General features: G+C 47.5%; 1 protein-coding gene across 1 annotated transcript in view; it reads right to left on the bottom strand.

Moving 5' to 3' along the window:
• LOC306765248 (uncharacterized protein) overlaps positions 1-27,653 on the bottom strand; it is a gene marked incomplete at its 5' end in the record, with an annotated part of 107,413 nt that overhangs the window by 41,419 nt on the left and 38,341 nt on the right. Inside the window, 2 exons of the mRNA XM_079252652.1 lie at positions 25,870-26,043; positions 27,624-27,653. The exon at positions 27,624-27,653 is cut by the window's right edge and continues 44 nt beyond it. Coding sequence (XP_079108778.1) covers positions 25,870-26,043; positions 27,624-27,653 — 204 coding nt within the window. The remainder of the gene's footprint in view (positions 1-25,869; positions 26,044-27,623) is intronic.

Here is a 27,653-nt window from a genome sequence, read left to right as displayed (position 1 = left end):
GCCCCTCCCGTGGGCTCACCATCTGCGGGAGGAGCCGTAGGGGTCGGGTGTGAGCTGGGCGGCAGCAAGGGGCGGGGACCCTGGCGGTCCGATCCCCGGCTGCAGAGGCTGGCTCTGGGGACGTGGAACGTCACCTCTCTGGTGGGGAAGGAGCCTGAGTTTGTGCGCGAGGTTGAGCAGTTCCGACTAGATATAGTTGGACTCACCTCGACGCATGGCTTGGGCTCTGGAACCAGTACCCTCGAGAGGGGCTGGACTCTCTTCCACTCTGGAGTTGCTCATGGTGGGAGGCGCCGAGCAGGTGTGGGCATTCTCATCAGCCCCCAGCTTGGTGCCTGCACGTTGGGGTTTACCCCGGTGGATGAAAGGGTAGTTTCCCTCCGGGTGGGGGGACGGGTCCTGACTGTTGTCTGTACTTATGCACCGAACAGCAGTTCAGAGTACCCACCCTTTCTGGGGTCCTTGGAGGGAGTGCTGGAGGGTGCTCCTTCTGGGGACTCCATTGTTCTGCTGGGGGACTTCAATGCTCACGTGGGCAATGACAGTGAGACCTGGAGAGGAGTGATTGGGAGGCATGGTCCCCCCCCTCTGAACCCAAATGGTGTTTTGTTATTGGACTTCTGTGCTCGTCATGGATTGTCCATAACGAACACCATGTTCCAACATAAGAGTGTCCATATGTACACCTGGCATCAGGATTCCCTGGGCCGCAGTTCGATGATCGATTTTGTAGTCGTATCGTCGGACCTGCGGCCACATGCCTTGGACACTCGGGTGAAGAGGGGGGCAGAGCTGTCAACTGATCACCACCTGGTGGTGAGTTGGCTCAGGTGGTGGGGGAGGAGGCCGGTCAGATCTGGCAGGCCCAAACGTGTTGTGAGGGTCTGCTGGGAACGTCTGGCTGAGTCCCCCGTCAGAGCGAGCTTCAACTCCCACCTTCAGCAGAGCTTCAACCATGTCCCGAGTGAGGCGGGGGACATTGAGTCCGAATGGGCTGTGTTCCGTGCTTCTATTGCTGAGGCGGAGCTGTGGCTGTAAGGTAGTTGGTGCCTGTCGTGGCGGTAATCCCAGGACTCGTTGGTGGACACCAACAGTGAGGGATGCCGTCAAGCTGAAGAAGGAGTTCTATCGGGCCTTCTTGGCCTGTGGGACTCTGGAGGCAGCTGATGGGTACCGGCGGGCTAAGCAGCATGCGGCTTCAGCTGTTACCGAGGCAAAAACTCGGGCATGGGAGGAGTTCGGCGAGGCCATGGAGAAAGACTTCCGGACGGCTTTGAGGAGATTCTGGTCCACCATCCGGCGGCTCAGGAGGGGGAAGCAGTGCTCCATCAATACTGTGTACGGTGGAGATGGGGAGCTGCTGACCTCAACTCAGGACGTTGTGGGTCGGTGGAAGGAATACTTCGAAGACCTCCTCAATCCTACCAACACGTCTTCCGATGAGGAAGCAGAGCTGGGGGACTTAGGGGTGGACTCTCCTATCTCTGGGGCTGAAGTCGCTGAGGTGGTCAAAAAGCTCCTTGGTGGCAAGGCCCCGGGGGTGGATGAGATCCGCCCGAAGTTCCTTAAGGCTCTGGATGCTGTGGGGCTGTCCTGGCTGACACGCCTCTGCAGCATTGCGTGGACATCAGGGGCAGTACCGCTGGATTGGCAGACTGGGGTGGTGGTCCCCCTTTTTAAGAAGGGGGACCGGAGGGTGTGTTCCAATTACAGGGGAATCACACTCCTCAGCCTCCCTGGTAAGGTCTATTCAGGGGTCCTGGAGAGGAGGAGCAGTGTGGTTTTCGTCCTGGTCGCGGAACAGTGGACCAGCTCTATACCCTCTCTGGGGTCCTGGAGGGGGCATGGGAGTTTGCCCAACCAGTCTACATGTGTTTTGTGGACCTGGAGAGGCATTCGACCGTGTCCCCCGGGGGCTCCTGTGGGGGGTACTCCGGGAGTATGGGGTACCGGACCCCCTTGTACGAGCTGTCCGGTCCCTGTACGACAGGTGTCAGAGCTTGGTCTGCATTGCCGGTAGTAAGTTGGATTAGTTTCCGGTGAGGGTTGGACTCCGCCAAGGCTGCCCTTTATCACCGATTCTGTTCATAACTTATATGGACAGAATTTCTAGGTGCAGCCAAGGTGCGGAGGTGATCCGATTTGGTGGCCTCAGGATTGGGTCCCTGCTTTTTGCGGATGACGTGGTCCTGTTGGCTTCATCTGGTCGTGATCTCCAGCTCTCACTTGAGCGATTCGCGGCTGAGTGTGAAGCGGCTGGGATGAGAATCAGCACCTCAAAATCTGAGACCATGGTCCTCAGCCGGAATAGGGTGGATTACCCTCTCCGGGTCGGGAGTCAGGTCCTGCCTCAAGTGGAGGAGTTTAAATATCTCGGGGTCTTGTTCACGAGTGAGGGAAGGATGGAGCGTGAGATCGACAGACGGATCGGTGCGGCGTCTGCAGTAATGCGGGCTCTGCGCCGGTCTGTCGTGGTGAAGAAGGAGCTGAGCCAGAAGGCGAAGCTCTCGATTTACCAGTCGATCTACGTTCCTACCCTCACCTATGGTCATGAGCTGTGGGTCGAGACCGAAAGAACCAGATCTCGTATACAGGCGGCTGAAATGGGTTTCCTCCGCAGGGTGGCCGGGCTCACCCTTAGAGATAGGGTGAGGAGCTCGGTCATCCTGGAGGAGATCAGAGTAGAGCCACTGCTCCTCTGCATCGAGAGGAACCAGTTGAGGTGGCTCGGGCATCTGGTCAGGATGCCTCCTGGATGCCTCCCTGGTGAGGTGTTCCAGGCACGTCCCTCTGGGAGGAGACCCCGGGGAAGACCCAGGACACGCTGGAGGGATTATATCTCTCGGCTCTCCTGGGAACGCCTCGGGATCCCCCCGCAGAGTTGGCAAATGTGGCTGGGGAGATGGAAGTCTGGGCTTCCCTGCTTAGGCTGCTGCCCCCGCGACCCGACCCCGGATAAGCGGCAGAAGATGGATGGATGGATAGGAGACATCTCACTCATCTTTAAATAATCAGAAACTACTAAAGGAAGGTGTTCCACATTATTATGCTGTTTTCTGTTTCTATGAAGCCTAAGGTCCTCCAGAAGCTTCAGGACAACATCTCCATCAGGATCCTCCAGTAGCTTCAGGACAACATCTCCATCAGGATCCTCCAGTAGCTTCAGGACAACATCTCCATCAGGATCCTCCAGTAGCAGCAGGACAACATCTCCATCAGGATCCTCCAGTAGCTTCGGGACAACATCTCCATCAGGATCCTCCAGTAGCTTCAGGACAACATCTCCATCAGGATCCTCCAGTAGCTTCAGGACAACATCTCCATCAGGATCCTCCAGTAGCAGCAGGACAACATCTCCATCAGGATCCTCCAGTAGCAGCAGGACAACATCTCCATCAGGATCCTCCAGTAGCTTCAGGACAACATCTCCATCAGGATCCTCCAGTAGCAGCAGGACAACATCTCCATCAGGATCCTCCAGTAGCTTCAGGACAACATCTCCATCAGGATCCTCCAGTAGCAGCAGGACAACATCTCCATCAGGATCCTCCAGTAGCTTCGGGACAACATCTCCATCAGGATCCTCCAGTAGCTTCAGGACAACATCTCCATCAGGATCCTCCAGTAGCAGCAGGACAACATCTCCATCAGGATCCTCCAGTAGCTTCAGGACAACATCTCCATCAGGATCCTCCAGTAGCTTCAGGACAACATCTCCATCAGGATCCTCCAGTAGCTTCAGGACAACATCTCCATCAGGATCCTCCAGTAGCAGCAGGACAACATCTCCATCAGGATCCTCCAGTAGTTTCAGGACAACATCTCCATCAGGATCCTCCAGTAGTTTCAGGACAACATCTCCATCAGGATCCTCCAGTAGCTTCAGGACAACATCTCCATCAGGATCCTCCAGTAGTTTCAGGACAACATCTCCATCAGGATCCTCCAGTAGCAGCAGGACAACATCTCCATCAGGATCCTCCAGTAGCAGCAGGACAACATCTCCATCAGGATCCTCCAGTAGCTTCAGGACAACATCTCCATCAGGATCCTCCAGTAGCTTCAGGACAACATCTCCATCAGGATCCTCCAGTAGCAGCAGGACAACATCTCCATCAGGATCCTCCAGTAGCTTCAGGACAACATCTCCATCAGGATCCTCCAGTAGCTTCAGGACAACATCTCCATCAGGATCCTCCAGTAGCTTCAGGACAAAATCTCCATCAGGATCCTCCAGTAGTTTCAGGACAACATCTCCATCAGGATCCTCCAGTAGCAGCAGGACAACATCTCCATCAGGATCCTCCAGTAGCAGCAGGACAACATCTCCATCAGGATCCTCCAGTAGCTTCAGGACAACATCTCCATCAGGATCCTCCAGTAGCAGCAGGACAACATCTCCATCAGGATCCTCCAGTAGCAGCAGGACAACATCTCCATCAGGATCCTCCAGTAGCTTCAGGACAACATCTCCATCAGGATCCTCCAGTAGCTTCAGGACAACATCTCCATCAGGATCCTCCAGTAGTTTCAGGACAACATCTCCATCAGGATCCTCCAGTAGTTTCAGGACAACATCTCCATCAGGATCCTCCAGTAGCTTCAGGACAACATCTCCATCAGGATCCTCCAGTAGTTTCAGGACAACATCTCCATCAGGATCCTCCAGTAGCTGCAGGACAAAATCTCCATCAGGATCCTCCAGTAGCTTCAGGACAACATCTCCATCAGGATCCTCCAGTAGCAGCAGGACAACATCTCCATCAGGATCCTCCAGTAGAAGCAGGACAACATCTCCATCAGGATCCTCCAGTAGCTTCAGGACAACATCTCCATCAGGATCCTCCAGTAGCAGCAGGACATCTCCATCAGGATCCTCCAGTAGCTTCAGGACAACATCTCCATCAGGATCCTCCAGTAGCAGCAGGACAACATCTCCATCAGGATCCTCCAGTAGCTTCAGGACAACATCTCCATCAGGATCCTCCAGTAGTTTCAGGACAGCATCTCCATCAGGATCCTCCAGTAGTTTCAGGACAACATCTCCATCAGGATCCTCCAGTAGCTTCAGGACAACATCTCCATCAGGATCCTCCAGTAGCTTCAGGACAACATCTCCATCAGGATCCTCCAGTAGTTTCAGGACAACATCTCCATCAGGATCCTCCAGTAGCTTCAGGACAACATCTCCATCAGGATCCTCCAGTAGCAGCAGGACAACATCTCCATCAGGATCCTCCAGTAGCTTCAGGACAACATCTCCATCAGGATCCTCCAGTAGCTTCAGGACAACATCTCCATCAGGATCCTCCAGTAGCAGCAGGACAACATCTCCATCAGGATCCTCCAGTAGCAGCAGGACAACATCTCTATCAGGATCCTCCAGTAGCAGCAGGACAACATCTCCATCAGGATCCTCCAGTAGCTTCAGGACAACATCTCCATCGGGATCCTCCAGTAGCTTCAGGACAACATCTCCATCAGGATCCTCCAGTAGCTTCAGGACAACATCTCCATCAGGATCCTCCAGTAGTTTCAGGACAACATCTCATCAGGATCCTCCAGTAGCTTCAGGACAACATCTCCATCAGGATCCTCCAGTAGCAGCAGGACAACATCTCCATCAGGATCCTCCAGTAGCTTCAGGACAACATCTCCATCAGGATCCTCCAGTAGCTTCAGGACAACATCTCCATCAGGATCCTCCAGTAGCAGCAGGACAACATCTCCATCAGGATCCTCCAGTAGCAGCAGGACAACATCTCTATCAGGATCCTCCAGTAGCAGCAGGACAACATCTCCATCAGGATCCTCCAGTAGCAGCAGGACAACATCTCCATCAGGATCCTCCAGTAGTTTCAGGACAACATCTCCATCAGGATCCTCCAGTAGCTTCAGGACAACATCTCCATCAGGATCCTCCAGTAGCTTCAGGACAACATCTCCATCAGGATCCTCCAGTAGCAGCAGGACAACATCTCCATCAGGATCCTCCAGTAGCTTCAGGACAACATCTCCATCAGGATCCTCCAGTAGCTTCAGGACAACATCTCCATCAGGATCCTCCAGTAGCTTCAGGACAACATCTCCATCAGGATCCTCCAGTAGCTTCAGGACAACATCTCCATCAGGATCCTCCAGTAGCTTCAGGACAACATCTCCATCAGGATCCTCCAGTAGCTTCAGGACAACATCTCCATCAGGATCCTCCAGTAGCTTCAGGACAACATCTCCATCAGGATCCTCCAGTAGCAGCAGGACATCTCCATCAGGATCCTCCAGTAGCTTCAGGACAACATCTCCATCAGGATCCTCCAGTAGCAGCAGGACAACATCTCCATCAGGATCCTCCAGTAGCAGCAGGACAACATCTCCATCAGGATCCTCCAGTAGCAGCAGGACAACATCTCCATCAGGATCCTCCAGTAGCAGCAGGACAACATCTCCATCAGGATCCTCCAGTAGAAGCAGGACAACATCTCCATCAGGATCCTCCAGTAGCTTCAGGACAACATCTCCATCAGGATCCTCCAGTAGCTTCAGGACAACATCTCCATCAGGATCCTCCAGTAGCTTCAGGACAACATCTCCATCAGGATCCTCCAGTAGCTTCAGGACAACATCTCCATCAGGATCCTCCAGTAGCAGCAGGACAACATCTCCATCAGGATCCTCCAGTAGCAGCAGGACAACATCTCCATCAGGATCCTCCAGTAGCAGCAGGACAAAATCTCCATCAGGATCCTCCAGTAGCTTCAGGACAACATCTCCATCAGGATCCTCCAGTAGCAGCAGGACATCTCCATCAGGATCCTCCAGTAGCTTCAGGACAACATCTCCATCAGGATCCTCCAGTAACAGCAGGACAACATCCCCATCAGGATCCTCCAGTAGCTTCAGGACAACATCTCCATCAGGATCCTCCAGTAGCTTCAGGACAACATCTCCATCAGGATCCTCCAGTAGTTTCAGGACAACATCTCCATCAGGATCCTCCAGTAGCTTCAGGACAACATCTCCATCAGGATCCTCCAGTAGCAGCAGGACAACATCTCCATCAGGATCCTCCAGTAGCAGCAGGACAACATCTCCATCAGGATCCTCCAGTAGCTTCAGGACAACATCTCCATCAGGATCCTCCAGTAGCTTCAGGACAACATCTCCATCAGGATCCTCCAGTAGCTTCAGGACAACATCTCCATCAGGATCCTCCAGTAGCTTCAGGACAACATCTCCATCAGGATCCTCCAGTAGCTTCAGGACAACATCTCCATCAGGATCCTCCAGTAGCTTCAGGACAACATCTCCATCAGGATCCTCCAGTAGCTTCAGGACAACATCTCCATCAGGATCCTCCAGTAGCAGCAGGACAACATCTCCATCAGGATCCTCCAGTAGCTTCAGGACAACATCTCCATCAGGATCCTCCAGTAGCAGCAGGACAACATCTCCATCAGGATCCTCCAGTAGCTTCAGGACAACATCTCCATCAGGATCCTCCAGTAGCAGCAGGACAACATCTCCATCAGGATCCTCCAGTAGCTTCAGGACAACATCTCCATCAGGATCCTCCAGTAGCTTCAGGACAACATCTCCATCAGGATCCTCCAGTAGCTTCAGGACAACATCTCCATCAGGATCCTCCAGTAGCAGCAGGACAACATCTCCATCAGGATCCTCCAGTAGCAGCAGGACAACATCTCTATCAGGATCCTCCAGTAGCAGCAGGACAACATCTCCATCAGGATCCTCCAGTAGCAGCAGGACAACATCTCCATCAGGATCCTCCAGTAGCTTCAGGACAACATCTCCATCAGGATCCTCCAGTAGCTTCAGGACAACATCTCCATCAGGATCCTCCAGTAGCTTCAGGACAACATCTCCATCAGGATCCTCCAGTAGCTTCAGGACAACATCTCCATCAGGATCCTCCAGTAGCAGCAGGACAACATCTCCATCAGGATCCTCCAGTAGCTTCAGGACAACATCTCCATCAGGATCCTCCAGTAGTTTCAGGACAACATCTCCATCAGGATCCTCCAGTAGCTTCAGGAAAACATCTCCATCAGGATCCTCCAGTAGCTTCAGGACAACATCTCCATCAGGATCCTCCAGTAGCAGCAGGACATCTCCATCAGGATCCTCCAGTAGCTTCAGGACAACATCTCCATCAGGATCCTCCAGTAGCAGCAGGACAACATCTCCATCAGGATCCTCCAGTAGCAGCAGGACAACATCTCCATCAGGATCCTCCAGTAGCAGCAGGACAACATCTCCATCAGGATCCTCCAGTAGCAGAAGGACAACATCTCCATCAGGATCCTCCAGTAGCTTCAGGACAACATCTCCATCAGGATCCTCCAGTAGTTTCAGGACAACATCTCCATCAGGATCCTCCAGTAGCAGCAGGACAACATCTCCATCAGGATCCTCCAGTAGCAGCAGGACAACATCTCCATCAGGATCCTCCAGTAGCTTCAGGACAACATCTCCATCAGGATCCTCCAGTAGCTTCAGGACAACATCTCCATCAGGATCCTCCAGTAGCTTCAGGACAACATCTCCATCAGGATCCTCCAGTAGCTTCAGGACAACATCTCCATCAGGATCCTCCAGTAGCAGCAGGACAACATCTCCATCAGGATCCTCCAGTAGCAGAAGGACAACATCTCCATCAGGATCCTCCAGTAGTTTCAGGACAACATCTCCATCAGGATCCTCCAGTAGCAGCAGGACAACATCTCCATCAGGATCCTCCAGTAGCTTCAGGACAACATCTCCATCAGGATCCTCCAGTAGCTTCAGGACAACATCTCCATCAGGATCCTCCAGTAGCAGCAGGACAACATCTCCATCAGGATCCTCCAGTAGCTTCAGGACAACATCTCCATCAGGATCCTCCAGTAGCAGCAGGACAACATCTCCATCAGGATCCTCCAGTAGCTTCAGGACAACATCTCCATCAGGATCCTCCAGTAGCTTCAGGACAACATCTCCATCAGGATCCTCCAGTAGTTTCAGGACAACATCTCCATCAGGATCCTCCAGTAGCTTCAGGACAACATCTCCATCAGGATCCTCCAGTAGCTTCAGGACAACATCTCCATCAGGATCCTCCAGTAGCTTCAGGACAACATCTCCATCAGGATCCTCCAGTAGCAGCAGGACAACATCTCCATCAGGATCCTCCAGTAGCAGCAGGACAACATCTCCATCAGGATCCTCCAGTAGTTTCAGGACAACATCTCCATCAGGATCCTCCAGTAGCTTCAGGACAACATCTCCATCAGGATCCTCCAGTAGCTTCAGGACAACATCTCCATCAGGATCCTCCAGTAGCTTCAGGACAACATCTCCATCAGGATCCTCCAGTAGCTTCAGGACAACATCTCCATCAGGATCCTCCAGTAGATTCAGGACAACATCTCCATCAGGATCCTCCAGTAGTTTCAGGACAACATCTCCATCAGGATCCTCCAGTAGCTTCAGGACAACATCTCCATCAGGATCCTCCAGTAGCTTCAGGACAACATCTCCATCAGGATCCTCCAGTAGCTTCAGGACAACATCTCCATCAGGATCCTCCAGTAGCTTCAGGACAACATCTCCATCAGGATCCTCCAGTAGCTTCAGGACAACATCTCCATCAGGATCCTCCAGTAGCTTCAGGACAACATCTCCATCAGGATCCTCCAGTAGCTTCAGGACAACATCTCCATCAGGATCCTCCAGTAGCAGCAGGACAACATCTCCATCAGGATCCTCCAGTAGCAGCAGGACAACATCTCCATCAGGATCCTCCAGTAGCAGAAGGACAACATCTCCATCAGGATCCTCCAGTAGCTTCAGGACAACATCTCCATCAGGATCCTCCAGTAGCTTCAGGACAACATCTCCATCAGGATCCTCCAGTAGCAGCAGGACAACATCTCCATCAGGATCCTCCAGTAGCTTCAGGACAACATCTCCATCAGGATCCTCCAGTAGCTTCAGGACAACATCTCCATCAGGATCCTCCAGTAGTTTCAGGACAACATCTCTATCAGGATCCTCCAGTAGCTTCAGGACAACATCTCCATCAGGATCCTCCAGTAGCAGCAGGACAACATCTCCATCAGGATCCTCCAGTAGTTTCAGGACAACATCTCCATCAGGATCCTCCAGTAGCAGCAGGACAACATCTCCATCAGGATCCTCCAGTAGCTTCAGGACAACATCTCCATCAGGATCCTCCAGTAGCTTCAGGACAACATCTCCATCAGGATCCTCCAGTAGCAGCAGGACAACATCTCCATCAGGATCCTCCAGTAGCTTCAGGACAACATCTCCATCAGGATCCTCCAGTAGCAGCAGGACAACATCTCCATCAGGATCCTCCAGTAGCTTCAGGACAACATCTCCATCAGGATCCTCCAGTAGCTTCAGGACAACATCTCCATCAGGATCCTCCAGTAGTTTCAGGACAACATCTCCATCAGGATCCTCCAGTAGCTTCAGGACAACATCTCCATCAGGATCCTCCAGTAGCAGCAGGACAACATCTCCATCAGGATCCTCCAGTAGCTTCAGGACAACATCTCCATCAGGATCCTCCAGTAGCAGCAGGACAACATCTCCATCAGGATCCTCCAGTAGCTTCAGGACAACATCTCCATCAGGATCCTCCAGTAGCAGCAGGACATCTCCATCAGGATCCTCCAGTAGCTTCAGGACAACATCTCCATCAGGATCCTCCAGTAGCAGCAGGACAACATCTCCATCAGGATCCTCCAGTAGCTTCAGGACAACATCTCCATCAGGATCCTCCAGTAGATTCAGGACAACATCTCCATCAGGATCCTCCAGTAGTTTCAGGACAACATCTCCATCAGGATCCTCCAGTAGCTTCAGGACAACATCTCCATCAGGATCCTCCAGTAGCTTCAGGACAACATCTCCATCAGGATCCTCCAGTAGCAGCAGGACAACATCTCCATCAGGATCCTCCAGTAGAAGCAGGACAACATCTCCATCAGGATCCTCCAGTAGCAGCAGGACAACATCTCCATCAGGATTCTCCAGTAGCAGCAGGACAACATCTCCATCAGGATCCTCCAGTAGCAGCAGGACAACATCTCCATCAGGATCCTCCAGTAGTTTCAGGACAACATCTCCATCAGGATCCTCCAGTAGCAGCAGGACAACATCTCCATCAGGATCCTCCAGTAGCAGAAGGACAACATCTCCATCAGGATCCTCCAGTAGCTTCAGGACAACATCTCCATCAGGATCCTCCAGTAGCTTCAGGACAACATCTCCATCAGGATCCTCCAGTAGCAGCAGGACAACATCTCCATCAGGATCCTCCAGTAGCTTCAGGACAACATCTCCATCAGGATCCTCCAGTAGCTTCAGGACAACATCTCCATCAGGATCCTCCAGTAGTTTCAGGACAACATCTCTATCAGGATCCTCCAGTAGCTTCAGGACAACATCTCCATCAGGATCCTCCAGTAGCAGCAGGACAACATCTCCATCAGGATCCTCCAGTAGCAGCAGGACAACATCTCCATCAGGATCCTCCAGTAGCAGCAGGACAACATCTCCATCAGGATCCTCCAGTAGCAGCAGGACAACATCTCCATCAGGATCCTCCAGTAGTTTCAGGACAACATCTCCATCAGGATCCTCCAGTAGCAGCAGGACAACATCTCCATCAGGATCCTCCAGTAGCAGAAGGACAACATCTCCATCAGGATCCTCCAGTAGCTTCAGGACAACATCTCCATCACGATCCTCCAGTAGCAGCAGGACAACATCTCCATCAGGATCCTCCAGTAGCTTCAGGACAACATCTCCATCAGGATCCTCCAGTAGCTTCAGGACAACATCTCCATCAGGATCCTCCAGTAGCTTCAGGACAACATCTCCATCAGGATCCTCCAGTAGCAGCAGGACAACATCTCCATCAGGATCCTCCAGTAGCTTCAGGACAACATCTCCATCAGGATCCTCCAGTAGCTTCAGGACAACATCTCCATCAGGATCCTCCAGTAGCTTCAGGACAACATCTCCATCAGGATCCTCCAGTAGCTTCAGGACAACATCTCCATCAGGATCCTCCAGTAGCTTCAGGACAACATCTCCATCAGGATCCTCCAGTAGCTTCAGGACAACATCTCCATCAGGATCCTCCAGTAGCAGAAGGACAACATCTCCATCAGGATCCTCCAGTAGCTTCAGGACAACATCTCCATCAGGATCCTCCAGTAGCTTCAGGACAACATCTCCATCAGGATCCTCCAGTAGCAGCAGGACAACATCTCCATCAGGATCCTCCAGTAGCTTCAGGACAACATCTCCATCAGGATCCTCCAGTAGCAGCAGGACAACATCTCCATCAGGATCCTCCAGTAGCTTCAGGACAACATCTCCATCAGGATCCTCCAGTAGCAGCAGGACATCTCCATCAGGATCCTCCAGTAGCTTCAGGACAACATCTCCATCAGGATCCTCCAGTAGCAGCAGGACAACATCTCCATCAGGATCCTCCAGTAGCTTCAGGACAACATCTCCATCAGGATCCTCCAGTAGATTCAGGACAACATCTCCATCAGGATCCTCCAGTAGTTTCAGGACAACATCTCCATCAGGATCCTCCAGTAGCTTCAGGACAACATCTCCATCAGGATCCTCCAGTAGCTTCAGGACAACATCTCCATCAGGATCCTCCAGTAGCAGCAGGACAACATCTCCATCAGGATCCTCCAGTAGAAGCAGGACAACATCTCCATCAGGATCCTCCAGTAGCAGCAGGACAACATCTCCATCAGGATTCTCCAGTAGCAGCAGGACAACATCTCCATCAGGATCCTCCAGTAGCAGCAGGACAACATCTCCATCAGGATCCTCCAGTAGTTTCAGGACAACATCTCCATCAGGATCCTCCAGTAGCAGCAGGACAACATCTCCATCAGGATCCTCCAGTAGCAGAAGGACAACATCTCCATCAGGATCCTCCAGTAGCTTCAGGACAACATCTCCATCAGGATCCTCCAGTAGCTTCAGGACAACATCTCCATCAGGATCCTCCAGTAGCAGCAGGACAACATCTCCATCAGGATCCTCCAGTAGCTTCAGGACAACATCTCCATCAGGATCCTCCAGTAGCTTCAGGACAACATCTCCATCAGGATCCTCCAGTAGTTTCAGGACAACATCTCTATCAGGATCCTCCAGTAGCTTCAGGACAACATCTCCATCAGGATCCTCCAGTAGCAGCAGGACAACATCTCCATCAGGATCCTCCAGTAGCAGCAGGACAACATCTCCATCAGGATCCTCCAGTAGCAGCAGGACAACATCTCCATCAGGATCCTCCAGTAGCAGCAGGACAACATCTCCATCAGGATCCTCCAGTAGTTTCAGGACAACATCTCCATCAGGATCCTCCAGTAGCAGCAGGACAACATCTCCATCAGGATCCTCCAGTAGCAGAAGGACAACATCTCCATCAGGATCCTCCAGTAGCTTCAGGACAACATCTCCATCACGATCCTCCAGTAGCAGCAGGACAACATCTCCATCAGGATCCTCCAGTAGCTTCAGGACAACATCTCCATCAGGATCCTCCAGTAGCTTCAGGACAACATCTCCATCAGGATCCTCCAGTAGCTTCAGGACAACATCTCCATCAGGATCCTCCAGTAGCAGCAGGACAACATCTCCATCAGGATCCTCCAGTAGCTTCAGGACAACATCTCCATCAGGATCCTCCAGTAGCTTCAGGACAACATCTCCATCAGGATCCTCCAGTAGCTTCAGGACAACATCTCCATCAGGATCCTCCAGTAGCTTCAGGACAACATCTCCATCAGGATCCTCCAGTAGCTTCAGGACAACATCTCCATCAGGATCCTCCAGTAGCTTCAGGACAACATCTCCATCAGGATCCTCCAGTAGCTTCAGGACAACATCTCCATCAGGATCCTCCAGTAGTTTCAGGACAACATCTCCATCAGGATCCTCCAGTAGTTTCAGGACAACATCTCCATCAGGATCCTCCAGTAGCTTCAGGACAACATCTCCATCAGGATCCTCCAGTAGCTTCAGGACAACATCTCCATCAGGATCCTCCAGTAGCTTCAGGACAACATCTCCATCAGGATCCTCCAGTAGCAGCAGGACAACATCTCCATCAGGATCCTCCAGTAGCTTCAGGACAACATCTCCATCAGGATCCTCCAGTAGCAGCAGGACAACATCTCCATCAGGATCCTCCAGTAGCTTCAGGACAGCATCTCCATCAGGATCCTCCAGTATCAGCAGGACAACATCTCCATCAGGATCCTCCAGTAGTTTCAGGACAACATCTCCATCAGGATCCTCCAGTAGCAGCAGGACAACATCTCCATCAGGATCCTCCAGAAGCAGCAGGACAACATCTCCATCAGGATCCTCCAGTAGCAGCAGGACAACATCTCCATCAGGATCCTCCAGTAGCTTCAGGACAACATCTCCATCAGGATCCTCCAGTAGCAGCAGGACAACATCTCCATCAGGATCCTCCAGTAGCTTCAGGACAACATCTCCATCAGGATCCTCCAGTAGCTTCAGGACAACATCTCCATCAGGATCCTCCAGTAGTTTCAGGACAACATCTCCATCAGGATCCTCCAGTAGCAGCAGGACAACATCTCCATCAGGATCCTCCAGAAGCAGCAGGACAACATCTCCATCAGGATCCTCCAGTAGCAGCAGGACAACATCTCCATCAGGATCCTCCAGTAGCTTCGGGACAACATCTCCATCAGGATCCTCCAGTAGCAGCAGGACAACATCTCCATCAGGATCCTCCAGTAGCTTCAGGACAACATCTCCATCAGGATCCTCCAGTAGCAGCAGGACAACATCTCCATCAGGATCCTCCAGTAGCAGCAGGACAACATCTCCATCAGGATCCTCCAGAAGCAGCAGGACAACATCTCCATCAGGATCCTCCAGTAGCAGCAGGACAACATCTCCATCAGGATCCTCCAGTAGCTTCGGGACAACATCTCCATCAGGATCCTCCAGAAGCAGCAGGACAACATCTCCATCAGGATCCTCCAGTAGCTTCAGGACAACATCTCCATCAGGATCCTCCAGTAGCTTCAGGACAACATCTCCATCAGGATCCTCCAGTAGCTTCAGGACAACATCTCCATCAGGATCCTCCAGTAGCAGCAGGACAACATCTCCATCAGGATCCTCCAGTAGCTTCAGGACAACATCTCCATCAGGATCCTCCAGTAGCAGCAGGACAACATCTCCATCAGGATCCTCCAGTAGCTTCAGGACAACATCTCCATCAGGATCCTCCAGTAGCTTCAGGACAACATCTCCATCAGGATCCTCCAGTAGCTTCAGGACAACATCTCCATCAGGATCCTCCAGTAGCTTCAGGACAACATCTCCATCAGGATCCTCCAGTAGCAGCAGGACAACATCTCCATCAGGATCCTCCAGTAGCTTCAGGACAACATCTCCATCAGGATCCTCCAGTAGCAGCAGGACAACATCTCCATCAGGATCCTCCAGTAGCTTCAGGACAACATCTCCATCAGGATCCTCCAGTAGCAGCAGGACAACATCTCCATCAGGATCCTCCAGTAGCTTCAGGACAACATCTCCATCAGGATCCTCCAGTAGCTTCAGGACAACATCTCCATCAGGATCCTCCAGTAGCAGCAGGACAACATCTCCATCAGGATCCTCCAGTAGCTTCAGGACAACATCTCCATCAGGATCCTCCAGTAGCTTCAGGACAACATCTCCATCAGGATCCTCCAGTAGCTTCAGGACAACATCTCCATCAGGATCCTCCAGTAGCTTCAGGACAACATCTCCATCAGGATCCTCCAGTAGCAGCAGGACAACATCTCCATCAGGATCCTCCAGAAGCAGCAGGACAACATCTCCATCAGGATCCTCCAGTAGCTTCAGGACAACATCTCCATCAGGATCCTCCAGTAGCTTCAGGACAACATCTCCATCAGGATCCTCCAGTAGCTTCAGGACAACATCTCCATCAGGATCCTCCAGTAGCAGCAGGACAACATCTCCATCAGGATCCTCCAGAAGCAGCAGGACAACATCTCCATCAGGATCCTCCAGTAGCTTCAGGACAACATCTCCATCAGGATCCTCCAGTAGCAGCAGGACAACATCTCCATCAGGATCCTCCAGTAGCAGCAGGACAACATCTCCATCAGGATCCTCCAGTAGCTTCAGGACAACATCTCCATCAGGATCCTCCAGTAGCTTCAGGACAACATCTCCATCAGGATCCTCCAGTAGCAGCAGGACAACATCTCCATCAGGATCCTCCAGTAGCTTCAGGACAACATCTCCATCAGGATCCTCCAGTAGCAGCAGGACAACATCTCCATCAGGATCCTCCAGTAGCTTCAGGACAACAGCTCCATCAGGATCCTCCAGTAGCTTCAGGACAACATCTCCATCAGGATCCTCCAGTAGCTTCAGGACAACATCTCCATCAGGATCCTCCAGTAGCTTCAGGACAACATCTCCATCAGGATCCTCCAGTAGCAGCAGGACAACATCTCCATCAGGATCCTCCAGTAGCAGCAGGACAACATCTCCATCAGGATCCTCCAGTAGCTTCAGGACAACATCTCCATCAGGATCCTCCAGTAGCTTCAGGACAACATCTCCATCAGGAGCCATTGAACTGGGACAGCACTTGGCGCCACTATGATGCATGCAACCGACGAATCTGCAGTTGGAAGTGTGCAGAAGGTGAACTGAGACGAGGCTGTAGTGTGCGACATCGTGCCGGCGTGCAGTAAATGAGGGCTTAGGGAACAGGGTGGACGTTCAGACACAGGAAGAAGTTTTTAAAAGAGTTTACATTTAAACAGTAATACTGAACTGAAGTTTAGAGACAAAACATGTTTACTTAATTCCACTTCAGCTGGGTGGGTTGGGAAGGGTTCTGATTGGACAGAGGGCAGATGTGTTGTACTTATGTCGACCGGTAAAAAACCAACTCCACTTTCTGCTTCTTGTCTTTTCAGCTACAACATGGAAAACTACATGGTTAGTGGAACCATTTCCACTTTTAACTTTTATTTTAATTTTGTAGCAGCAACCGGACTCGGACATACTGCTGCACCATTCCAGCAGCTGAGGAGGAAGACAAAGTACCGAGATGGGAGGCAGAAGACGGCGTGGAATACGTGCATCATCGTGACGGGACGATGTAAGGCGCATGAGCAGAACAACTGGAATTAATTCAAAGCAGAATGAACGTCTACATGACAGAAAGGAATCAGTTTGGATTTAAAATGGGAATAAATCCCTTATTTCAGAATTAACTTTCATTCTGAATTCAATATTTTTGGAAATTTGGAGTGTACATTGTTGTTTTTTTTTAATCTGTTTAAAGCAGATTTACCTTCAATGTGGAATGAAAATTGTCATGTAAACATGGTCAGTGTGTTTTAATTCCAGCTCCATCTGTCTGTCTGCTGCTGTTTCCTTCCTACCGTCCCCACACAGCGTCTGTTTTACTCAACATGAGATGGAACTAGCGCCTTCTCCGCCCCTGCTTTGTGTTTTCTGCTGCGTTACGGAGACAGACACACCGAGAGGAAGTGTGATTTACTACACGTGGAGCAGGAATGGTGATACGAGGAGGAGGAGTAATGATGAAGAAGATGGAGGGATAAGAAGAAAGAAAGAGCGAGAGAAAAAGGCGGAGTGTGAGCAAAGCAGATGGATGTTTGAATTGGACAGTATTTCATGTCCGACTGTGCTGCTTGGCACTGGGCTCACAGCAGGACGTGTGTGTGTGTGTGTGTGTGTGTGTGTGTGTGTAGAGAAAGCATACATGTTATGCTTGGGTTGTAAAATGAGAGAATGGTGTGTTTGCATCTTTGTGTGTGTGTGTGTGTGTGTGTGTGTGTGTGCGTGTGTGTGTGTGTTATTCATGTGGTGGGAACATAAATCTGCTTCTGGTCACAATGGGGAGCCTTGAAAAAAAAATACAAACTGGTTCACATTGGGAGTCACACATTTTCTATACATTTATATATATATATCTATATATATATATATATAGATATATATAAGCGTAGACTTCCATATCTGGGTGTGCTGGTCTGGTTCTGGGAGCTTCTGGTTTGCTTTGAACTGAATCTTTAGAGTTCTGGCCAAAGCAACACAATGTGGTCATGTCGTCCACCTCTCCGACCTCTCAGCTGTTCCATCGGTTCGGCTCCTGAAGTCTTCGTCTCATAAAACGTCTGCTGTTCAGCTCCGAGGTCAACGTTGCTGGGAAACACTTTGATCCTCAGATCTGCCGTCTGAGGCGTCGTGGTGTTTCTGGTATTAACTGGAATAATTGAGTTGCTCAACAGACTGAGGACCAATTAGCTCCACAGCTGTGTTTCCATTATCCCCGAAGCTGCACAAAACCTAAATATCGCAATAAAAAACTGCTCGTGGAAACACCTGTATTTCAAATAATGTCTCAAATATCTCTAAAATGTTTGAGGAGGTTTTTCAGACGTGTCAAGTATAGCTATAATATTTATCTGTCATGTGACATCGAGGGTCATGTGACCAGTTCCTCTCAAATTAAGATGGCGTTGTATGTTTGGATGATGGAGGAGGCAGATATCTTTTTACAAATAATTAAAAAGAAAATATAACCTCCCTTTTTGATGCAAACGACATGCAGAGCGAATTAGAATGAGAAATGTGGGCGAAGAGCTTCAAAAAGCCGCGGAAAATCATCCACAGGAAGTGGAAAATCCTGAATCAAGCAACGTCTAGAAAACACTCGTATTATAAATAATAAGAATAAGAAAATGTTTATTAGTCCCACAGTGGGGAAATTGTTTATCACATGAAAATACAGTAGAGTCCCACATTCTGGCGGCTATTCGCCGCAGCTGCGTCTCTAACGATGGACGCAGGCCTCATTGTTTGGTTGGTCAGCAGACCTCTGAAAACAGAATTCAGTAATTCAACATGCAGGTTTTTTATTTCTGCTTCTACATCCCAGACCCAGTTTATGTTCCCTGAAATCTTTTTCTAGCTTTTTTATTGTATCTACTATCAGGCTCCTTCGTAGCACGCTGCAGCATCTCTGTAGGTTTCTCAAGGCACATTGACATCAGCCGTTTGCTTGGAAAGTCCACTTGGTTTGGGGAAATGTGAATACGGATTCTGATTCGGATTGAAGAAGTGGATTCAGTCTCGGTCTGTCTCAGTGGACGATCTTTACCTGCACTGCTGGTAAACACAACAAAAGCTTACATGAGTGGGATAATAGGCAGCTCCGGATGGGAGAAACAACTCACAGGAAAAACGTGGAAGAATTCGGTCAAAGTTCTGATGATCTACCAGCCCACAACGATGTGATGCAGATCCAATCATTTTTTGCATCTGGTGGAGAATAAAACATCTTTTAAAAAAGTCTGATTTGTTTAAGAAGTGCAGCAGGAACACAGTCTCGGTCCAGAATGATGTCACGCCCCTCGTCATTCCTCGTCATTCCTCGTTATTCCTCGTCATTCCTCATCACTCCTTGTCATTCCTTGTCATTCCTCATTATTTCTCGTCATTCCTCGTTATTCCTCATCATTCCACGTTATTCCTCGTCACTCCTTGTCATCCCTCGTCACTCCTAGTTATTCCTCATCATTCCTCGTTATTCCTCGTCACTCCTTGTCATCCCTCGTCACTCCTAGTTATTCCTCATCATTCCTCGTTATTCCTCGTCACTCCTTGTCATCCCTCGTCACTCCTTGTTATTCCTCATCATTCCTCGTTATTCCTCGTCACTCCTTGTCATCCCTCGTCACTCCTAGTTATTCCTCATCATTCCTCGTTATTCCTCGTCACTCCTTGTCATCCCTCGTCACTCCTAGTTATTCCTCATCATTCCTCGTCACTCCTTGTCATCCCTCGTCACTCCTTGTTATTCCTCATCATTCCTCGTTATTCCTCGTCACTCCTTGTCATCCCTCGTCACTCCTTGTTATTCCTCATCATTCCTCGTTATTCCTCGTCACTCCTTGTCATCCCTCGTCACTCCTTGTTATTCCTCATCATTCCTCGTTATTCCTCGTCACTCCTTGTCATCCCTCGTCACTCCTCGTTATTCCTCATCATTCCACGTTATTCCTCGTCACTCCTTGTCATCCCTCGTCACTCCTCGTTATTCCTCATCATTCCTCGTTATTTCCTCGTCACTCCTTGTCATCCCTCGTCACTCCTCGTTATTCCTCATCATTCCTCGTTATTCCTCGTCACTCCTTGTCATCCCTCGTCACTCCTCGTTATTCCTCATCATTCCTCGTTATTCCTCGTCACTCCTTGTCATCCCTCGTCACTCCTCGTTATTCCTCATCATTCCTCGTTATTCCTCGTCACTCCTTGTCATCCCTCGTCACTCCTCGTTATTCCTCATCATTCCTCGTTATTCCTCGTCACTCCTTGTCATCCCTCGTCACTCCTTGTTATTCCTCGTCATTCCTCGTTATTCCTTGTCATTCCTTGTCATTCCTCGTCACTCCTTGTTATTCCTCGTCATTCCTCGTTATTCCTCGTCACTCCTCGTTATTCCTCGTCATTCCTTGTTATTCCTTGTCATTCCTCATTATTCCTTGTCATCCTCATCATTCCTCGTCATTCCTCGTCATTCCTTGTCATTCCTTGTCATTCCTCATCCCCTGACACCCAGTTGTGATTCTACAGATGAAGATATCTGATGGAGCTTTGGGGTCAACATTACCGTACACTACGAACATCGTTCTGGTGGGATGATTCTGTCTTCGTTTGTATTTGTAGGCTGAACAAGACTTTATTTTTAACATTCTGTGTGTCTGTTTTTAGCTCCTCTGAGCTTTCTAGATTCAGAAACTTGGTTTAAATCATAGAAATAACCAGATTTGGTGACAAACTGACACCTTTTCACCATGTAGAGCTGATTGCAGCTTCTCTCTGACAGAACCAGATCAGATGTGACTGATGTCTCTCTGACTGGACTGCTGATCAGTCGAAGTGGCCCAAGGATGCAGGAACTTTGTGGTTGATCCATTTTAGTTAGACTTTTCCTCTATTTTGACTCCTGGCACTGAAACTGAACCAGAACCAGTTTGTAGAACCGAGTCAGAATAAATTAAGATGCAGGTCTGGGAAAGGAAGCAGCTTTCTGTACATCTGGAGCTCGGCTTCATCTTTCAGAAGAAAATGAGAGTGGATTTTCCTACATAAATGTTTGTGTGCTTGGTTCAGGTCAAAGGGTCAGGCTGGAGGAAAGGGTCCTCCCTGAGGAAGAGGAGGAGGAAGGATCCCTGTGGAGGAGGACAGGATGGATGGATGGGTGGATTACAGCGGAAAGAGAAGAAAAATGGCAAGGCTCAGAGGGTAGACTCCAACATGCTCTATTTATATGTCCTGAAAACCAGACTGAACCAGAAAACCAGACATTTCCACAATATCCAGGATAAAATTCACATATTCAGATAATTATTACCATAATTACCAAAAACTGAATGCCTGCCTGCAAAACGATGTTTGCAGAGGAAGAAACTAAATTCCTCAGGACTGCTGACAGTAGGCGGAAGGTAAAGTCAGGATCTCTAATGTGTGAATAAATTGTGTTGCAATGTTGCCATCAGTTGGTAGTTTTGGAGGTTTTTAAAGGATTTAGTAAAATCAAACGGGTCTTGAGTATGGGATTAGAATCCTGCTGCAATCTAAAACTGAAGGAAAACTGTTTGAAACTTTGAAAGTGTTTGAAGCGTTTTCTGTGAAAGTGTTTGAAAAATGAAAACCTGAAATAAAGTTTTGCAAGTCTGAATAAGTTTTGAAAAGTTTCAAAACTTTTTTTGCAAACCTGCAGAAAGCAGTTTTCAGATGTCATATTACAAGGTTTTGGAAGTTTTTTTTTGCAAACTAATGTGCTAGGACAACAGTCCATATCTGAAACTCTGAAAATGTCGACTTTAAAACAACAAGGTTGCAACGAGAGGTTTGAATCTCTGAACATATGAAGCTGAAACTCTGTAATGTGTAATGCATGTTGAACTTATGAAAATTTATGTATGTGTTTATGTACACTACCAGTCAAAAGTTTGAAGACACTTTTCCATTATATCCTATGGGAAAGTGTGTCCAAACGTTTGAAAATTCCAATACAAAATTATGCTTGCAAAGATTCAAACTTTTTTCAGACATTCAAAATACTTTTCAAGGTTTTAAAACTTATTTTCAGACTTCTCAGTTTTCAAACACTGACTTTCAAGCTTTCAAAACATATTCTTTCAGTTTTAGATTATGGCAGGACTACTATCTCATACTTCAGCACCAACAGTCACACGTTCTTTTTAAATGTGGACGTCTAACCTAACCACATACGCGCTGAAATGGTTTGGGAAGTTTGCTAATGGCTGCCTTGATGCTAACAGTTAACAACAAACAGTCACATGATAGCGGCAGCTAGCTTTTTGCCACCCAGTATGGCGGCAAGACAAACAATGTAACGTCACTGTAAATGGTGTATAAATTTTCATTGGAGGAATGAATCATCATTTGCTACCATAAGCTAATCAGCCCACAAGACATTTTCTACACATTAGCATTAGATATTATAGACTAATCAGCAGGAGAAATAATTAATGTTAGCCACCTTTAGCTAATCAGCCCACTATACAATTTTCTATGGAGGCATGAGTCAGCGTTAGCTAGCATTAGCTAATTGGCCCACTATACAATATTCCGCTGATGAATATATCAGCGTTAGCTAGCCGGAGCTAATCACACCACAATTTTCTGCAGAGGAATGAATTAGCGTTAGCTAGCATAAGCTAATTGGCCCACTATACAATTTTCTGCTGATGAATAAATCAGCGTTAGCTAGCATAAGCTAATTGGCCCACTATACAATTTTCTGCTGAGGAATGAATCAGCGTTAGCTAGCATAAGCTAATTGGCCCACTATACAATTTTCTGCTGTGGATTGAATCAGCGTTAGCTAGCATAAGCTAATTGGCCCACTATACAATTTTCTGCTGAGGAATAAATCAGCGTTAGCTAGCATAAGCTAATTGGCTCACTATACAATTTTCTGCGGAGGCATGAATTAGCGTTAGCTAGCGTAAACGAATCAGACGACTATTTTCTGGGGAGGAATAATTCAGGATTAACTTGCAAAAGCTAATCGGACCATAACGTTTTCTACACATTAGTATTAGCTACCATCTTTCACAGATAATGAATGATGGAAATGGTTTTGGTAATTTCTCTCACTTTTTACTTCATTTACTCTTACCCAGTTACTCATTACTTCAGTGTCTTACAGTCAAAATGTTTTAACATTACTTCAGTACAGTTATAGATTTCTTTTTATTTCTACTGTGGTACTGTTTTTTAGGGTTACTATTATTTGAGTGCTATCTTTGGCTCTTTTACCATCCTCTGCTTGTGTTGTATTAAAGCAGAAAACTGGTCCATCTCTGGGAGTTTCCCCCTGCTCTTCACAGCTCACCAAGGCTGTACGACTGCAGGTACTTGGGACAATGAGATGGTTGTTCCATAGATCTATAAAACAAGAACGTTTTGTTTTGTCTGTGACATTTTCCGGCTGTTAAACTCTCGGTTGAACTCATAAAATCATTTATATCCTGAAAGAAATACAGCTGTCCTTTCATGTTAATGGAATTTCCAGTGATAAGTTCATCACAGAACCAGTAGCTCACTGTGGGCACACTGGTTGGAGATCTCCTGTGAATTTTCAGGCCTGTGTTTCTGTGTTTTACCTAATCCTCCTCCTAAAGCCTGAACTTTCCAGGATCTTTTTAAATAATTATTAGTTTATTTTATGTTTTCTTCACCATTTTGGACCCCTCTGGTATAAAATCTTTTTATGAAATCCACCCAGAAACTAACATGCAGACCAAATTAAAGAGAAAAGAAAAATACTGCGAGGTTGGATAATCTGACAAGTCACTGTATATTTACCTCTTTGTGTGATCCAGTTTCAGGTTCTGGTTCTGGTTGTGTTGAGTGAAACGGGTCCTCCTGAGTCTGATTGTATTGATCATCATGTTGCTTTCTCCTGCAGACATCATCCAACAGAGGTTTAAACATTTTTACAAAGACGCTCAATTATTTCTTTTTCTTCTAGAGTGATTATCTGATTATTTTGTTATCAAATTAAATAGTTGTTTCAGAAATAGTGTAACTCATGTTAAACTGAACCGTTCTTAACCCTTTAGGGCACTCAATGAAACACCTTGAAATTAGAAATTTTAACCTAAAATTGTCCTTCTGGTATGTACCAAGACCTCCATTGAAAAAAAAAGTTTCATGCTGAATATGAAAGAAAACAAAGTGATTAAAAAACAGTCACTTGCCCCATGAAGGGCTAAATTTCCTTTTATGAAGAAATAAGAACATGAATGGAATGGTAATGGGATGGAAACGCAGCTCCAGTTACACTTATTCCAGGTAAAGAGCAACAGAACAGATCCACCTGCATGCAGGTGTTGCAGCAGGTGTAACATAAATTCCAGACCCATAAAAGAGAAAAACTCATGCAAATTATACGCAAATTATTTCAAATTGCACCCTGCAACCCCCCCCGACCGCCACGCACCTGATTGTGAGTTGACAATCACATCTTTGACAGAAAACTGTCACCATTATAAATTATTTTCGTTAAATCTGTATTTATTAAATTTTAACTGTAATTCAACATCAGTATGTTTGTTGGTCCTCGTCATTCAACATCAGAGAACATTGATTTGTTTTTCAAGCCAAGTTTGATTTTCAGCACCAACTTGAGCCGACACCGTTTTGAATTTTTAAAAATTAATTTAATATAATTTCCCTCTTTGGATGAATAAAGTATTTTCATTTCATTTCATTTATTTCTGTAAGCGTTTGACCTTCCCAGACCCTCCTGAACACCTCCCGATGTGTGCTTCATACTGCAGCTTGAAGATTCAGAACCAAACGGCGTTTTGGTCCTAAAAATACTGGATTGTGGAAACAGGTTGATGGGGACTGAGGACGCGAAGCTGTTTGCTGAGAAAAACTTGTTTGTTTTCTTTGTGTGTTTAGTTTCTGTTTTATTTTTATTTTAGGATTTCCTCTCAGACATCAATCTAATGTTAACATATTTAATCTGATCTGCTTCAGTCCAAAAATAACCTAAAGATCAAGAAAACAAAAGAAACAGCAGCAAGGATGAAAAACAGCAGAATGAAGATAAGAAGGGAGAATTCCCAGACTGGGAATACTGACTCTGGATGGGTGGGAAGGTTGAAGGGAGCGAAAACACTTTGAACATAAAACAGGTTTTATATTCACAGGAATTTAACGATTTAAACAAGAACAGTACTCTATTTAAGATCTGCATGAAAAACGTAATAACTGGAAAAACTCCTGGAGTTTGATAGAAGTAAAAATGAGTTGAAACAATCTGATGAACTTCCAGGTCCCTCTCCTCCTCCTCCTCCTCTGCATTCCTTCTCCATCTTCCAGATGAATGTAGGATCTTTCAGCTTCTTGTATTTTCCTCCTCGTTCCAACCTAACAAAAAAAAAACCTGGAAATGGTTCTCCTGTTTAGACACGCAATGAGCGGGAATTGGTTATTTCTGTACTGAAGGAACTGAAAAGTCTGTCAGTCGTCTGTTCCGGTCCTCCAGAGCCACAATCCTGCAGGTTTTCCTGCATCACTGCTCCAACACGCCGGATTTAAACTAATTGTGCAGAACTTCATGGGCCTTTCATCCATTTAGTGGAAGCCAGGCGTGTTGGAGCAGGGATACATGGAAAACCTGAAGGACAGCGATCCTCGAGGACCAACTTTGGGCACCCCTGGCCTGTGTGAAGAACCAGGAGGGTAATTTCATCTGGAATATAGCACGATGCCACAGAGCCGGTCTGGCTGCACGTTCCTGTATCTTCACGTGAATTGTCACCTCCTCCCTCCCTGCCTCCCTCCCTCCCTCCCTGCCTCCCTCCCTCGCTCCCTGCCTCCCTGCAGAAAAACAGAAAGAAAGAAATACAGAAAGAAAGAAAGAAATACAGAAAGAAAGAAAGAAACAGAAAGAAAGAAATACAGAAAGAAAGAAAGAGAAACAGAAAGAAAGAAAGAAATACAGAAAGAAAGAGAAACAGAAAGAAAGAAATACAGAAAGAAAGAGAAACAGAAAGAAAGAAATACAGAAAGAAAGAGAAACAGAAAGAAAGAAAGAAATACAGAAAGAAAGAAAGAAACAGAAAGAAAGAAATACAGAAAGAAAGAAAGAGAAACAGAAAGAAAGAAATACAGAAAGAAAGAAATACAGAAAGAAAGAAAGAGAAACAGAAAGAAAGAAATACAGAAAGAAAGAAAGAGAAACAGAAAGAAAGAAATACAGAAAGAAAGAAATACAGAAAGAAAGAAATACAGAAAGAAAGAAAGAGAAACAGAAAGAAAGAAAGAAATACAGAAAGAGAAACAGAAAGAAAGAAATACAGAAAGAAAGAAAGAAAGAGAGAAAGAAAGAGAGAGAAAGAAAGAAAGAAAGGGTATGATGGAGCAAGGAGGAGGAGGAGGAGGAAGGAACAAGCGGTGGAGGAGAGAGGGACGAGGAGAACAGACTGTTTGAAAGAAACAATTTCATTCAATTTTCCAGTCAATAAAATACGAGCATCAGCTCTGCATACGCTCTCTCTCTCGCTCTCTCTCACACACACACACACACACACACACACACACACACACACACACACACACACACACACACACACAGTGTGTGCGTCTCTGGAGTGGTCTTTTAATTGAAGTAGGTTACGGGAGCGTCTCAATGAAATTGGAAAACTTAATCAGCTGGAAAACGGTGTGTTTTCTTCCCCCTGGCCTTACAACAATCACTCTCTGTTCCTTCTCCTCCATCAGTCTGATATGAGATGGCTCGCATACTAATTCGTGGGAGCCAACTTTGTGTGTGTAATGGTTTGTTTGGTGTGTGTGTTATGGGTGTGTCTGAGCTGTCAGACTGTATGCAGAGTGTGTGTCAGGACATGTCCGTGTTCATGCAGACACACACATCACACCGTAGTCCTTTGTTTCTGCAGGTATTACAGGAACGATGGCCGACAAGTCGGTCATTATCCACTCAGTGATGCAACAATAAACATAATTCTTTAATGACTGCGGAGATTTTAGAAACTCTTTCATCATCTGTCCATCCTTCTTTATATGTTCCATGATTTAATCTAAATCCAGAATAAAAAGCACTTAACTATATCAGCTGTTTCCTCACTTGTTACGCATATGTATATCCAACCAACCAATCACGTGGCAGCATGGACAGACGGTGAAGACGACTTTCTGAAGTTCAAACTAAGCATCAGAACGAGGAAGAAAGAAGATTTAAGGTTGTTTATCTGAGTCTAAACTGGGATTTTCACACCGAACCATCTCCAGGGTTTCCAGAGAAGGTCTGAAGAAGGGAAAATATCCAGTAAGCAGCAGTTTTCTGGACCAGAATCCAGCAGAAGAACCACTGGGAACCACTCCTGTCAGCTGATTACTGGAACTGAAGCTTCACACAGACAATTCCCTACTCATACCGTACGTCAATGAGTCTCCAAGCTCATCCC

The sequence above is a fragment of the Telmatherina bonti genome, assembly GCF_933228915.1.
Source record: "Telmatherina bonti genome assembly, chromosome: 14".
NCBI classification, from domain to species: domain Eukaryota; kingdom Metazoa; phylum Chordata; class Actinopteri; order Atheriniformes; family Telmatherinidae; genus Telmatherina; species Telmatherina bonti.
Note: the sequence above shows the minus strand (reverse complement) of the source record. Positions and strands in the feature narration are given on the sequence as shown.